The 16,510-nt window shown below is 35.7% G+C and overlaps 1 protein-coding gene across 1 annotated transcript in view; it reads right to left on the reverse strand.

The window, feature by feature from the left end:
- The window catches only part of LOC141403018 (E3 SUMO-protein ligase ZBED1-like), an 87,935-nt gene extending 72,432 nt beyond the window's left edge, over positions 1-15,503 (reverse strand). The window contains exons 1-5 of the mRNA XM_073985150.1: positions 15,261-15,503; positions 14,901-15,203; positions 14,075-14,832; positions 13,826-14,018; positions 13,511-13,769 (exon numbers count right to left, since the gene is read on the reverse strand). Coding sequence (XP_073841251.1) covers positions 13,511-13,769; positions 13,826-14,018; positions 14,075-14,832; positions 14,901-15,203; positions 15,261-15,402 — 1,655 coding nt within the window. The 5' untranslated portion in view covers positions 15,403-15,503. The remainder of the gene's footprint in view (positions 1-13,510; positions 13,770-13,825; positions 14,019-14,074; positions 14,833-14,900; positions 15,204-15,260) is intronic.
- Positions 15,504-16,510: the final 1,007 nt, after the last annotated feature.

Genomic DNA, 16,510 nt, shown 5'->3' on the forward strand with positions numbered 1-16,510 from the left:
AGAATATCTTAACACGTGCCACTGGGGCCTCAAAGTTTTCAAGGGTCCTTTCTTTATATAGCCAAAATTAAAATCTGATCCGATTTTCAAAATTTTTTGTAGGATTACTTACTTAGCCACTACAAAGAACTGGTAAACTGTTTGCATCGATTGGACAGTAAATGTGGTGTATAGAGCGATTTCTTTGAAATTCGCAAAAGGCGACATACAAAAGGGCCCTTGCAAACTTTGAGACCCCAGTGGCACGTGTTAACATATTCTGATTGAACTCAAACTCTGGCAATCTTAATTTTTTACATGACTAAATATTTTAGAAGGGTGCCGCATAAAAAATCCAACATCAATTTTTTAAAACCACTCTAATATATATATGAGTTATATCCAAATCTGAACCGATGTCGATATAATTTGGCACATTGATTTCTAGTGCAAATGTAGTCACACATTCCAAATTTCATCAAAATCGGACGTATATACGTGAAATCGGCCGAAAATATATATGGAAGCTATATCCCAATCTTAACCGATTTCGATATAATTTGGATCATTTATTTCTAGACAGAATTCAGTTGCACATTCCAAAATATGGCGTTTTTGATGTAGCAAATACACGCAGAGAAAAAAATATGATTGATCCAAAAATATTCGAAGAGCAAAATATGTATTGTAAAGATATTGTTAAATTCCAAATGTAGTATTGTGATTCCAACAATTGGGTTTTGTTAAATCCAAAAATTGTTTTTGTCAACTGGACAATAGTTCTCTCTTTTCTTCGACAATTATTTCTCTTCTCTCGCTATTCGATGCCGTGTTGAAAAAAACAATTATGGTGAGTTTTGTTTTTATGACATGATGCTCTTATCTTTGTTTTTGTGTGTATGTATACCAACATGGAGACTCTTGTTTTTATTTGTTTCTGTTTTGTTTCATTCTTCTATCTTCATTGTGCTTTGAGGTTTGGTGTTATACCGGAGTTTGTTATGGTGTTTAATTATTCCTTATGTTGTGGTGGGTGCTTGTGGCTTTTTGTTTGTCTTTGTTGTCAACCAATGCAGCAAACCATGTATTGTGTTCATCAATGATCGCAATATTATACGCGACATTTATATCCAAGTTATGCGAAAAGTGTATATGAGAAGTATATACACTCAAATCAAAAATTTCTGGGCTGGTTTTCTGGGTTGACAATACTTTTTGTAAACAAAATTAGATTATGATAGTTCCTACAATCGGTATTGTTAAAGATTTTTACAATATTGCGGAAATTCGAAAGTTGTTTTTGTTTTCTATGTTTGGAACAAAAGATGGTATTTTTGGATTTGGATTACAATGTTTGAACAAAACAAATACATTTTTGGAACCAAAACAGATATTTTTGTTCCAACAAAAGCGAAAAATATTTTTTCTCTGCGTGTACGTTAAATCGGCTGAATATACATATGTATATATGGGAGCTATATCCAAATTTGAACCGATTTTCACCAAAAGCAATAGCGTTCTTCCTATGGCTAAATGAATAATATTCCCCACTTTTCAGCTGAATCGGACAATAAATGTGACCTGTACGTTGCGAACGGGCGGACGGACGGACATGCATAAATCGACTCAGAAAGTGATTCTATGTATATGCCTAGAAGGAACTATGCATGTTACATACAAATTCACAAAGACATAATACCCGTTACCACAGTGTTGTGTAGGGTATAAATAAATATTTTTGAAATTTCTTATTATACCCTCCACCATAGTATGGAGGGTATATTAAGTTTGTTTTTCCGTTTGTAACGTATTAAAATAATCATTTACGACCCTATAAAGTATATATATTTTTGATCAGGGTAAAATTCTGAGTCGATCTGTGCTTGTCCGCCCGTCCGTCTGTGGTTATCAATCTAGCATCCACAAAAAATGGAGATAGGACGCTGAAATTTTGGGAAAGATGTGTCTTTTGTTTGCAGGCAAGTCAATTTCGAGGTCCACGTTTTGGTATAGCCCCCATATTACCCGATTTTAGGTATTTTGACGTTTTTAGTGACATTTTTTTTATTAGCTTTAATTTGACATTTAGGGTTCCTAGTGATCAAAAAACTTATATTCCAAAAACTATAGGCATAGGTCCATGTTTTGGTATAGCCCCCATGTAACGGTACCTCCCGATTTTCGGCATTTTGCGAATTTTAGCCACAATTTTTAACCGAATTAGTTGTAATTTGACATTTGAGGTTCTCAGAGTTCACGAAACTTCTCCACCAAAAATCGTCAACATAGGCCCATGTTTTGGTATGGCCCATATATAACGTTACCTCCCGATTTTCGATATTTTGAGGATTTTAGTTAAATTTTTTAACCGAACTAGTTGTAATTTGACATTTGAGGTTTTCAGTGGCCACGAAACTTCTTTACTAAAAACCGTCAACATAGGTCCATGTTTTGGTATAGCTCCCTATTTTCGGTATTTTGAGGGTCTTATTTGCATTTTTTGACGGAACTACACGTAATTAGACTTTTGAGGTTCCCAGCAGTAATAAAACTTTTCCATCAAAAATTGTAAAGGTAGGTAGACACTTTGATATAGCTCTGTAGGTGGTATCTACGAAATAATGGTCGTAGACCCATACTTATATATACCAAAATGAATGTCTCGACGAGCTGAGTCGATCTGGCTATGTGTGTCCGTCCGTCTGTCCATCTAAACCTTGTAATCACCCTACAGGTCGCAATCTTGATCGGATCGTTAATGGGGGTGCTACAGAGGAAGAGGCCTATTGATAATACTCAGGGGTCGAAATGGCCAAACAACTTATTTGGAGAAAAAGTCAACGTTTTATTTCAAAGCGAATATCTCCGCTTCTAAAAGGGGTATATCAAAAGCAAAACCTGCTAATGAAAGTAGAAAATATCGCCTTTGCAACGATGTAACGTAGGATGTCGTAGGTGGTCAAACAAGATATCGCAATAGCCGCTAATAGAACACAACTTTTCATTTTTGCGATTTTATTAATAATGACGAATATCACAGCTTTGGTTCGGGATCTTCCAAAAGCAAAGTCTGACAATGAAATTAAAAAATCCCTTCATTACAATGATGTAAAGCAGGTTGGCGTAGGTGACCAAATAACGGAGATTTTGCAATAGTCGGTAAAACATCCCATTTTTTTTTAATTTTTTTATAATCACGCTACAAGTCGCAATTTTAATTTTATCGTCACGAAATTTTGGGTGTTAATGGGGGTTCCACAGAGGAAAAAACCTTTTGATTTTTGATAATGGTCGGATATTATCCAGGGGTCGGAATGTGAAAAAAAATTATTTGGAGAAAAGGCCAAAGTTTTATTTCAAAGCTAATATCTCTCTTCTGTAGGAAGTATATCAAAAGCAAAACCTGGCAAGGAAAGTAGAAAATATCACCTTTACAACAATGTGAAGTAGGTTGTCATGAGTGGTCAAACAACAGAGATATCGCAATAGTCGGTAATGCTCCCTTTTTTCATTTTTGTGCAATCACACTACGAAATTTTGATCGGATCCTCACGAAATTTTTGGGGTTGATGGAAGTCTAACAGAGAAAGAAGCCTATTGATGGTTGGCGTACATCCCACTTTTTCATTTGTTTATTTGGGTTGTACTGACGATGCACTTAAATGCGTTTCGAAAAAATTTAACTGTTTTAATGAAGACATTCAGAGCAAAGGCGCTAAGCTACCCCAATTTTAATATTTTGAATTTTATTAGTCAAAAGCTTATGAACAGGGGTAGTGTTGTAGGGTATCACATAGTCGTCCCCGACCCGACTATAGCCTTGGCTCACTTGTTTAGATTAGATAATTTAGGCATTTGGGGTATACATGGTCGAAAAATGTTTCCACCTTAAATTGTGAAAGGAAACTAATAATTCCATTTTAGATTATTTTATGGTGGAGGGTATAAAAAGTTCGGCCCGGCCGACTTAAAGTTTTTTACTTGTTTTTGGTATAGTGTCACTGATATAACATACATTTTACAAATTTAACGTTTCGATTGAGGATATGTATATCTTATTACATATGCTTTTTCTTAATATTCTTCGTATAAATGCAGCATCCAGTTATAGAATACAGTGTTGATGGACTGAACATATTCGTACATATTACTCATATTATTCTGGAATTAAAAAGGAACATAAAGGAAATATACAAATTTGCCCCTTCTTCTCTCTAACAAAAAAGAGAGAGAGACAAAGAGAGGGAGAGACAGAATATGAAAAGTCAAAAATAAAAAAAAACACACAGAAACAAAAATTGTTTTTTTCACATTATGTTTTAAACTGACTAAAAATAGGCAAAAAAAAAGTTAGTTTATTATCAGTCGAAAAGTTATCTGGCGTTGGACAATACTGACCACTCAGGCGCTCATCGCCTTGTAAAATTAGTCAGTTGGCATAAGGCAAAATTATCGATAAAATGCCACTTATGTTTAAAAAAAAGCTAGCTTTATGTGAGCTTTAAATCGGCCACAGTCCCTACAGGGAATAGTCTTCAAACCATAAAAACAACATTTCTTAGTATTGGTGAACCCATTTTAGCATAAACGAAACCAACAATGATGTCTAATGCCGGTTCTTAAATCAAATTTTCAAAAATATAGATATATGAATATTCCAATGACTTCTCATATCTCTCAAATCTTCGCGATTTTTTGGTTTGCCAAAAGAAAAATACCCTACCTCTCAGAAAATGTGCATTTTTTTTATCCGTATATGGAATGACCATCTCTCCATAATTATCCATAAGAAGACCGCCCGATTTCCTCTGCTTTGAACGCCGCACTTTCACCAGTCAGAGATCTGTCCAACCCTTCAGCCTATCCGCTCGTCTTATCTGCTAGTCGAATACGCCAAGTGAAATCGAATTTTTCATCAGAGGCGAAGGGATTAGCATATGAGTGTGATGAGCTGTGTCGTGCAAACCGCAGTGACATCAGAGTCAGAAAGCTAACACTGCATATTTTGGTGAACAAAGTCTGCAAAATGAGCAGTATGGTCCGCAAACACCAAAGTAAAAAGTACAGACCAATTTCTCTTTTGAACCCACAGCAAACAAAGACTCTTGAGGCTTTGCTCCTTCCCTATGTTAGAAATTTAGCTGAATTAGAGATTTAGCTGAATTATTTTACAACAATAAAATATGTTAGAAATAGTTATACATTTGCCGATCATCAGCACGGGTTCCGTAAGCAGCACGACAAGAAAACGACTGCATACCACCTTCACATGCTCAACCAGAGCAATCCATGCGATAGGACAGTGTTGGTGGAGCTCGACTTATTAAAAGCCTTTGATACTGTCAAGCACTCCACGCTGTTTAAGGACATCGAGAAGACAACCCTCCGGCCAGTTTGAAACGTTGGATAGTGGATATGTGGAATCCAGATGTAAGTGTAATTGAGGAACAAAAAGTCCAAGCCGCTTATATTGAAACAGGGTCGGGTGACATCTCCAGAACTGTCTAACCTATACCTCTACTGTATTTCACCACCTTTAGACGGCACTGAGATCGTAACGTATGCGGTTGATTGTACGATCTTGGCTTCAAGTATCTTCACTGATGTCATTTCTGAAAAGCTGAATTCCTATTTGACTGAACTCACCATCTTTTCCCCTCGAGGAATATGCAAATATCCTCTACTATATCTACGGTCTCTTTGTTCGCTACATGAACTGCAAAGATGAGTGCAGATTTAAAAGTCCTGGTCATTGGCAAAAGAATTTCGAAGATTTTCGAAGTAACATTTGACAGTGTGCTCACTTCGTCCGTGTATAATAAACAAGGTCCTCCAAGATCACTTAAGTAGCCGACTAATAAGCTATGCCTCGCCAGTGTGATCTGCAAATATAAGTGCAACGCGATGGAAAAATATTCAACTTAAACTCATGCTTAATAATGACACTCTTTGTCCCGTGGCAAGGAATAGCCCACTCTCTTCAAGCTGCCGCAAAATCTATCATAAAAATCCATAGTACGATCTGGAGTTCCGAAAGGTTACTAAAGAGAAGATCGCGGCATACTGAACAACCCCGCAGTCGGTAGCAACACGAAGTGCCAAAGGAAAAATATCGATAGAAGAGAAGAGAGGAGATGTGTATTTTCAGAAAAAAAAATAAAGAGCAGAAAAACTGTTTCAAAATGAAGTCTCAAAATTTTACTAGAATATACAACACCAGGCTGAAGGTCATAGTGCAGACACATTTGTCTGCAAAAATGATGAAGGGAATATAGGAACTGACATAAATAGTGTACTGAGTTTCTGAAGGAGCATTTCATCAAGGTTTTCATATCAAACCTTAGAACCAATCCCAAACGACGGCCAATTGACGGGCTGTCTGCCGAATTGATCAAGACTGGTTGCGACATATTGATAAGTATAATATAATTTGTAATATAATTATGTCCCGTGCACAAGAAATGAGGTTGTGCCAACTACAGAGGCCTAAGTCACCTTCCCATCGCGTATAGTGTGTTGTCGAGCGTATTGTGTGAACGGATAGGACCTATGATCAACGGAACAAGTAAAAAAGTATCAATCGGATTTGCCGACAGAGATATACCCTGGCCTGTGCAAATTGAAAGTATGGACTTCCCCCTGAGGAAACTTGTACCTTCGTATAGGGGACAGTGAATACAAGATGGTACAACAAAAACCAAGACGATTCGAGAGCAGGTCCTAAACTGAACTTTTCCGAAATTTTGTGTAGGAGGTACTCGAAGGAGTTTACCGATTGAGTCCATATTGAAACCTCATCTAAGTGTGGTAGAAATTTCATAATGTGCAAAGTATGGACCAAATCGGTTACTCCCTTCAAGAGTTATCGTACGCACAAATTTTCCGAACATTTTCGAACTTCTGTGGGGGAGGTACCGGAAGGAGTGGACCGATATAATCCATCTTTGAACTTGAACTAAGTTTGGACAATATATTACGAAAGCCAAATTTTGGACCGAATCGGCAGATCCGTTCGAGAGTTATCTTGCGCTGCAACCCACGGTGTCATAGGGTTTTTTGTAACTTTCAGGCTATTTTCTCAGGAAGTATGGACTTGCCCCTAATGAAACTTACAGCGTCGTATAGAGGACAGCGAATACAACTTGCGTAAACAAAAATCAAAGCGATTCGAGACCAGGTCCTAAAGGGGCGGTACCTCAAGGAGTGGACCTATATGGCCCATCTTCGAACTTAAATCGAATCTGGACAAAATATTTCGATACCCAAAATTTGAACCGAATCGATTGATCCGTTCGAGAGTTATCGTGCGCACCAGCCAGACAGACCGACAGACAGACAGACAGACGGACGGACATTGCTAGATCTACTCAAAATTGTCTGAAACGGATATCGTACAAACATACTTGGGGTCTAAAACCATTATTTCGATGAGGCACATTTTTGGTCGTATCAAAGTGTAAATACCCTCTTTAGCCTAAAGGCTGAGGGTATAAAAATCGGATCATAACAATGCGTGCAAATCTATAATAGACCAATCTTCACTCCGCGTCAAATCCTAGAGAAGATATAGGAAAAACTAATCAACAGATGCCACCTTTTCGTCGAATACATTGAGCAACAAATTTCAGGTCATGGTCTGTAGTAGTAGATCTTTGAGTTCTCAGACCAGTTTTTATACCCTCAGCCTTTAGGCTAAAAAGGGTATTTACACTTTGATACGACCAAAAATGTGCCTCATCGAAATAACGGTTTTAGACCCCAAGTATGTTTGTACGATATCCGTTTCAGACAATTTTGAGTAGATCTAGCAATGTCCGTCCGTCTGTCCGTCTGTCTGTCTGGCTGGTGCGCACAATAACTCTCGAACGGATCAATCGATTCGGTTCAAATTTTGGGTATCGAAATATTTTGTCCAGATTCGACTTAAGTTCGAAGATGGGCCATATAGGTCCTTTCCTACACGTACCTCCCCCACAAATGTTCAAAAATCGTCGCAAAACTTGTGCGCACGATAACTCTTGTAGGGAATAACCGATTTGGTCCATACTTTGCACATCGTGTAATTTCTACCAAACTTAGATGAGGTTCCAATATGGACTCAATCGGTCCACTCCTTCGGGTACCTCCCACACAAAATTTCGGAAAAGTTCAGTTTAGGACCTGCTCTCAAATCGCTTTGATTTTTGTTTACTCAAGTTGTATTCGCTGTCCTCTATACGACGCTGTAAATTTCATTAGGGGCAAGTCCACACTTCCTCAGAAAATAGCCTGAAAGTTACAAAAAACCCTATGACACCGTGTGTAGTGGTTGGAGCGCATGATAACTCTCGAACGGACCTGCCGATTCGGTCCAAAATTTGGCTTTCGTAATATTTTGTCCAAACTTAGTTCAAGTTCAAAAATGGATTATATCGGTCCACTCCTTCCGGTACCACAAAAGTTCGAAAATGTTCGGAAAATTTGTGCGTGCGATAACTCTTGAAGGAAGTAACCGATTTGGTCCATACATTGCACATTATGAAATTTCTACCAGACTTAGATGAGGTTCCAATATGGACTCAATCGGTAAACTCCTTAGAGTACCTCCCACACAAAATTTCGGAAAAGTTCAGTTTAGGACCTGCTCTCGAATCGCCTTGGTTTTTGTTGTAACATTTTGTATTCACTGTCCCCTATACGAAAGTACAAGTTTTCTCAGGGGCAAGTCCATACTTCCTGAAAAAATAGCCTGAAAGTTGAAAACAAACCCTATGACACCATGTTTATGGGTGGAAACGCAAGATAATTCTCGAACGAAAATGCCGATTCCGGCCAAAATTTGGCCTTCGTAATATTGTTTCCAAACTTAGTTTAAGTTCGTAGATAAGCCATATCGGTCCACTCCTTCAGGTACCTACCCCACAAAAGTTCAAAAATATTCGGAAAAATTGTGCGTACGATAACTCTTGATGGGAGTGACCGATTTGGTCCATACTTTACACATTCTCATAATATCTACCAGATATAGATCAGGTTCGAATATGGACTATATTTGTCCACTCCATCCCGTCCTCCCACACAAAATTTTGGATAAGTTCACTTTAAGACCTGCTATTGAATAACTTTGATTTTTGTTGAAGCAACTTACATTCGCTGCCTCAATTACGATTGTAAAAGTTGTTTCAGGGGCAAGTCCATACTTCTTGAGAAAACAGACCGAAGGGTGTAAAAACCCCCTATGGCACCCCCATGGTCTATGTCGGTCCATTCCTTTCAGTACCTTTTCCGCAAAATTTTTGAGCTTTAATCCTAATCAACATTTTTGTCGGTTCATACTAGGGATACATAACGGAAAGCAAAAGTCGACTTTTCGATTTTTCGATTTTCACTTACAACTGAAAACTCGACTTTTCGATCTTTCGATTTTTACTCGGAACTGAAAGCTCGATTTTCGATTTTTACTCGGAACTGAAAACTCGACTTTTCGATCGATCTTTCGATCTTTTGACAACTATTCTCCTATTGTTTTCAACAAGCTTCTTAACAGCTGACGCATTTTGTTTATTTTCCTTATCCATTCATTGCATTTTTTTTCGAACTGGAACACACGATAATTAAAGGACACATTGCTGAAGACAATTACATCTGGTAAGTTGATTGAAAGCAAGAAATGGCAAACCAATAATTTCATTCTTTGTCTCATAGGATGTTCATGGACTTTCGCATGTATGTACAAAAAGAGCTTCCACCATAACTAAGGAATAAAAGGATCCAAAAACGTTTATAAAAACAAGTTGACTCGGAATTCCCACACAGAGCTGACATTTCTGTTATTGAAATATTTTGTTCTTTTGATTGCAACATATATACATAAGTGGGTTTTGGCCAACAAGTTTGTAACACATCGAAACAATGCAAAATACTTATATATACCAAAATGAATGTCCTATCAGGCCTGGCTATATGTGTCTTTCCTCCGTCCGTCTGTCCATCTAAACCTTGTAATCACGGATCGTCACGAAATTTTGGCGGTTAATGGGAGTCCATAAGGCGAAGAAGCCTATTAATTTTGGTTATGATCGGATTACTTGGAGAAAAAGTCTCAAGTTTTTTATCAGTCGTATTCCAAAAGAAAGCCCGTCAATGAATGAGGAAAATATCACCTTTATTATGATGCAAAATAGGTTGGAGCACATCTCACTTCCCATTTCTCAGCTGGTTGGATGCGTTTCAACAATGAAGACATTCTGAGCTTTAAAATGTTCCCAATTGCGTTACCAGCATTGTTTAAATGTTTGTGATTTTGAGAAGCTGGGTTATTGCAGTTTACGGAATTTTGTTTCCATGTCAGATATTAGGTGTGTTCGTTTACTCAATAATTTGTACAAGTCCAGTAACTTCTTGTAAGCGAGTAAGGTCACTGACATTGTACTGTAGAATAAACGAACAACATCCAGTAACAATTTGTAAAAAAAAAAATGAGTAAACGAACACACATATTGATTCTGTTGGGCATACATATTTCAAGGAGAGAGGTTGATAATGAAACTAAAGGTAGAGTTACATTAGGCAAATATTTGCTCCAGGACCTTCAGTGTGCGCTTACTGAGAGCAAGTTAGCATAAATTCAATGTACTATTAACACTCACTTAACCTCAGTAAGCGCACAATGCCGGTCGCTGGAGCAAATATTTGCCTAATGTGACCTTACCTTAAGCTTTAAATTAGTACAAAATGGCTATTTATGGTAAAATATCAGAGTTATCGCAAAAGGCCCTAATATATCACAATTTTAATATAATGAAGTTTTTACTTTAATGACAAATAAGTAACACTGATTATATTTCGTGTATTAAAGACGTGTAAAATTCTAATCAAAAAGACCAGCGAAGCGTTCAATCAGTAAATCGCCAGAACGCTTTTTAAATAAATCGCTATTCAAGTCGGAATTTTTAGGTTTTTCACGATTTTGCTTAGAAACGGGACAAAAGAAAATGTTGTAGCTATGAAAATTCTATACAAGGTTGACCTTTACGATATTTTCGTAGGTTTTACCGTTTATGAGGTATAAAAGTTCAAATGGGGACAATGCATTGACTGTATCGCTTCTTAATAAAACAATGTCATACATGGTGTAATTTTATGAAATTGCAGTAGTGGGGAAATCTATTTAAGAACCCCTAGTTTCATGCACGAATACAAAGCAACTGACAATACGGAAGTCGGCCACTGTATGGAGTTTGAAATCTCCTATAATCTGTCAATTTTTTAAATAAGATTTTTGCGGAAACCCCTTAGCCGCAGCATGTACATGTTTTAGAAAATTACCATGTGATATATGGTCTGACCCAGAACTGCAAAAACCTATTAATTTTTACTTTCTTTTCGGCATTATAAAGGAAAAATTGTTATCGTAGTAGATGTAGATTCTTGCAGTTTTGGAAGAGACCTTTGCAACAGTGTTTATTATTATATTTGTTATCCCCGTATTTCTGTTCAATCTATCTCCAGCTCCAGGAAAGTGGTTGCTTCGATGGGATATAGCCACAGATACACTAGAGTTAGTTAAGTAGGTTTGGCGGGCAGTGCCTTACGTTGGTTAAACTTCGTCAAAATATTTCAGTTGCACACTCATGAATTCGACACCTCCAAATAATAGTATGCTAAGTCTAAAAAGTGAGTTTTGCAGGAGAAGCTCTAAAAGTTTGGAAATTTCTTTGACCTTCAGTACTATGCTAAGTAAATATTTGTTTATAACTTATGTTCGGATTGTCCGATCATTACCAAAATTTTACAGAATTTAAGTTAAAGGACGTTAAATATAAAAATGTAAAGAACTTGAAAACATGCAAAGTGGACTTAGCATACTATTGTTTGGAGGCGTCGAATTGTTCGAAATATTTTGATAAAGTTATCCAACGCAAGGCAAATGGCTATATGGAAGTCAGCCATACTTTATGAAAAATTTTTAATGAAATCGCTCTAGTGTGGACCGGGACTATCCATTTAGAGGACTAATATGGAATCATTAGAAATAAACATACCAATACCAGACATTTTCCTTCATGTTTTTTCGATACATTTAATCAAATGTTAGAATATTTATTTTTGAGTTAAAACAATTTATTGTCAACAGCAGTAATAAATATGTACGTACATATCGACACCTCCAAATAATAGTATGCTAAGTCTAAAAAGTGAGTTTTGCAGGAGAAGCTCTCAAAGTGTGGAAATTTTGTTGAACTTCAGTACTATGCTAAGTCAATATTTGTTTATAACTTCTGTTCGGATTGACCGATCATTACCAAAATTTGACAGAATTTAAGCTAAAGGACTTTCGTTACCTCCAAATAATAGTTTGCTATTTCTGAACAGTGAGTTTTGCAGAACAAGCTCTAAAAGTTTGGAAATTTCTTTGACCTTCAGTACTATGCTAAGTAAATATTTGTTTATAACTTCTGTTCGGATTGTCCGATTATTACCAAAATTTGACAGAATTTAAATTAAAGGACGTTAAATATAAAAATGTAAAGAACTTGAAAACATCCTAAGTCGACTTTGCATACTATTGTTTGGAGGCGTCGATATGTGATTGTTTCAGTTTTAATTTAACTTTTAATAATTGTACAATGAAAAGAAATATATTTTCAATATAGTTATATACTCATATTTATATATAAACATATAGTTTTACATTTATGACATCAAATTAGTTTTTTAAATAAATTGGTATATATATATATATATATATATATATATATTAATAATTATGGTGTATCATTTTTAGATTTACTAGCTAACATTGATTCAAAATTAATATTATATTTTAAATGATTTCATGTAATTTTTTTCAGATTTATGTTTTAAGTTAGGTGTAAATGTAATTTTATATATATGTACATTCTTTCAGATTTATGTTTAAGGTGTGTTTACATTTTTATATATGTATATATAACAAATAATTTATAGTGATAAGTAAAAAAGTTATCTTTAAACAGAAAAAAAATAGAATATAACAATTTTTTTAAGAAGCATATCATTTTCATCCAGGAAAATAGATTTTTATGCGCAATACATAAGAATATTTAATTGTGTTTCAAACAAATATTGAGTTGTTAATTATGAAAAAACTACAGTACATAAAAAGAAAATATTCATGTCAGGATTCCGAGTGTAGAATTGTGGTTCAGCAAAGTCAAAACAATTAGAATGTTAATCGGAATGGTCGCAAAACATTGTTATGGTGTTTATAGAGCCGAACATTTTTAAAATCTGAAACGAAATTAAAAAGATGATTATGAAATAAGCAATATTATTATATATGTATGTACTAATATTATATATTTTGGCAAATTTACCAAAAAATAGAATTTAATTCCACATTTCCTCTCCTAATGATCTTAATAATACTAGCATGTTTACATGCTCGGGGGTTAGCCGTGATCTTATTTGGCTTGCAATAAGTCCTGCATGTGAAAATAGGCGCTCGGATGGAACTGATGTTGCGACAACGGAAAGGTATTTTTTTGCAACTTTGGCAACAAATGGGTACTCATTTTCTAAGGCTTTCCAAGTGGCGAATGGGTTTGGATTAGCTTTGCGGCTAACGGGTGGAGCATTAATATAGTGCCGTAATTGAGGCGGGAATCCCGAATCATCTATACTAGAAGGCTTTAAATTTCCAACATTGGTGTCCAAAAAATGCCATATATCTTCCGGGTTTAACTGCACTGTTTCAGGCTCTTCAACACTTTCAATTTCCACTTGAACAGCTTCTCGGGATTTATGTATTTCTTCCTTGACGAGGTCTCCTGAAAAAAAGGTATTAATAATTGTATACAAAAGATAATAAAACAAATATATTTACCTAGTGCTTTTAACGCAACTGCGACGTCTTTTGGGTCGGTAAAAGCGAATTTCTTAAAACGTGGATCTAAGAGTGTTGCCAATGAAAATGCCTCCACCTTTTCAATACTGTGAAATTTTATGTTTATTTCACTTGACAATGTCTCGTTTACTCTTTTTCCCACAAGAGTGGAAGCATTTGACGAAGCTATTTTCTAAGAAATATATATACATAAGATTATTTGTAAAACATGATATTACTAAAACGTACTGTTTTTAACCCAGAAATAAGAGGAATACATTTGCTTATTGTGACATATTTTTCTGCGCTTATTTCCTTAGTTATAAGGTAAAGCGGCTTCAACACATTTCTGACATCTTCCACAGCGTCTAATTCGGCCCCTGTTAGCATTGTCGGAGGTTTAGATCGACTATTTCGCTCAGTGTGCATTTGCATCAGTACCCTTCCCACTTGGTTTTCTAGTAAAATAAACCGATCTAACATCTCATAGCAGGAGTTCCATCTTGTTTTAACTTCCTGAACAAGTTTTAAAGCATTTTGTCCACTTTCCGATTGAAGTTTTTCTAGCTCTTTTGTTGCTATTTCGCTCTTTTTAAAAAACTTTACAATGGTTTTCACTTTTTTTATGATGTCTCTTAAGGGGCTTAGAGGAGTTTCATTCAGTTCAAAGGAGTCATCAATATTTTCTTCGTCGCTTGGAACTTCGGGGATATTGCTTACGCCAGCAGCCTCATCTTCAAGCAGGTTTTCTGGCACATTAATTTCAATAACCCGTTGAGCAATGTTGTTTAATGCGTGTGCAAAACATGAGACATGCTTATATATGCCAAACCCCTCTCTTATGGCCCCTTTGATATTGGATCCTCCATCGGAAAGTATTGCCGATATTTTTGCATCTGGAATTTCCCACTGGATGCAAATTTGTCTGAGAAGAGCTTTCAAATTTGTAATGGTTTTCCTCTCATTTATAGGGAAAGCGCCCAACTCCACTGTTTTCATATTAATGTCTATTAAAAGATTACATGTATATATTTTTAAATAAATTAAATAATATTATTAACGAACAATGAAATACCTTGTAAATAGTGTGCTGTTACTCCTAGGTAACTTTGCATGGTAAACTTGTGGGTCCACAGATCTGTAGTAAGACAAATATAGTCCGATTGAGCCATTTCGCGCTTTACTTTTTGACAAAGCTCTTCATATTTTATCTCTAGGTGTTTTACTACAGTTGTTACACTTGGGGGTTGGTAAAGAGGTTGTAACTTCTTGCAAAAATATTTGAATCCTTCTTTATGAGGGGTTTGAAACGGCATATTATCTTTCACTATCATATATAGCAGAGCATTGAGCATTGTTTTTTGCTTATGGCCATCGGCTGTCACAAAGAATTTATTTGACATTTTTGAAACATAGGAAATCGAACAGTATTTACCTGCAAATGCATTAATCGATCTAAAACTTTTGTCTAAGGGTCCAGCAAAAACTTCAGGTTGCTTGGCAACTGTTTCAACAGGATCGTTTTTGTCTTGTTTTTTGTTTTCGATTTTGTGAATAGCTCTCAAGTGATTAGCCATAGTTGAAGTGTTTTTGTTATATTTGAACACATTTTTGCAAATTGAGCACTTAACATGCAATCCTCCATCAATTTTTTCAAAATAAAGCCAAACGAAACTGGGCATTATTATTTTACCTAAATCAACGGGAAAGTGTAAATTTAATGGGTCGATATTAATCATTACAATTAATGATAGATATATATGATTTTTATAAATGTTAATGAATTGCATTTTGTAAAAATTATATACATATGTACATATGAGGCGCTCAGCGCCAAAACGGCCTAACCCACATTTTCAAAAAAATCAAACTGACTATGCTGGACGAACCGGAACCTTTTGTAATACATACTAAAAAATCCCCAATTGCATAGATTAACCCTATGTTATTCTACATGCCGAAAACCGTTTTTCCTTTACTGAAAGTATGAAAAAATGTGGACGCCAAAATGGCCTAAGCCACATAGACAAAATCGAATACTGGAAAAATACGTGTGGGTTAGGCATGTTACGTTTTAGTCAGGAGTATATTTGAAAAATAATATAAAAATAAATTTTCGAGAAGATTTTGTAAGTAAAAACAAAAGGTTATGTAATAAAGTTGACTTACGCCCTGGCGTCAATGTAGAATGTAAGAAGTTAATAATGTATCGCGATCAATGTGGTGGCCAAAACCGTAACATAAGAATGAACACTATTTGCACATTCATAGTCAATAATTCGACCTTCTCAGTGGAACGGATAGACCACAAATTTGGCCATTCATGCCTACCATGCGATCAAGATTTTGGTCTCATTGAAAAGGAAAAAAATATTATAAGGGCATTTTTACGCCTGATGATTGGGATCGTGTAATCCTCACGGCAAAAAGGGAACCATGTCATTTGGTAAAGATGACGACAGATAAAATAAAAAGCATATCCTCAATTGAGAAACTAGTATCAAACAGAAAAATCTCCGAAGACAAGACTTCAAATTTGAATGGCTTAAGATTCATTACCTTTGATTCCAAAATGAGAAGTCATTTATAATTCAATACAAATATTCAAATAACATAAATGTTTTATTTCAAGAAGTTAATATTTCAAAATGGAACTCCAGCAAGTACGTAAATTTTGAATTGGAA

The sequence above is a fragment of the Musca autumnalis genome, unplaced genomic scaffold (genome assembly GCF_047663935.1).
Source record: "Musca autumnalis isolate F117 unplaced genomic scaffold, ASM4766393v1 scaffold_4, whole genome shotgun sequence".
In the NCBI taxonomy this organism is placed as follows: Eukaryota; Metazoa; Arthropoda; class Insecta; order Diptera; family Muscidae; genus Musca; species Musca autumnalis.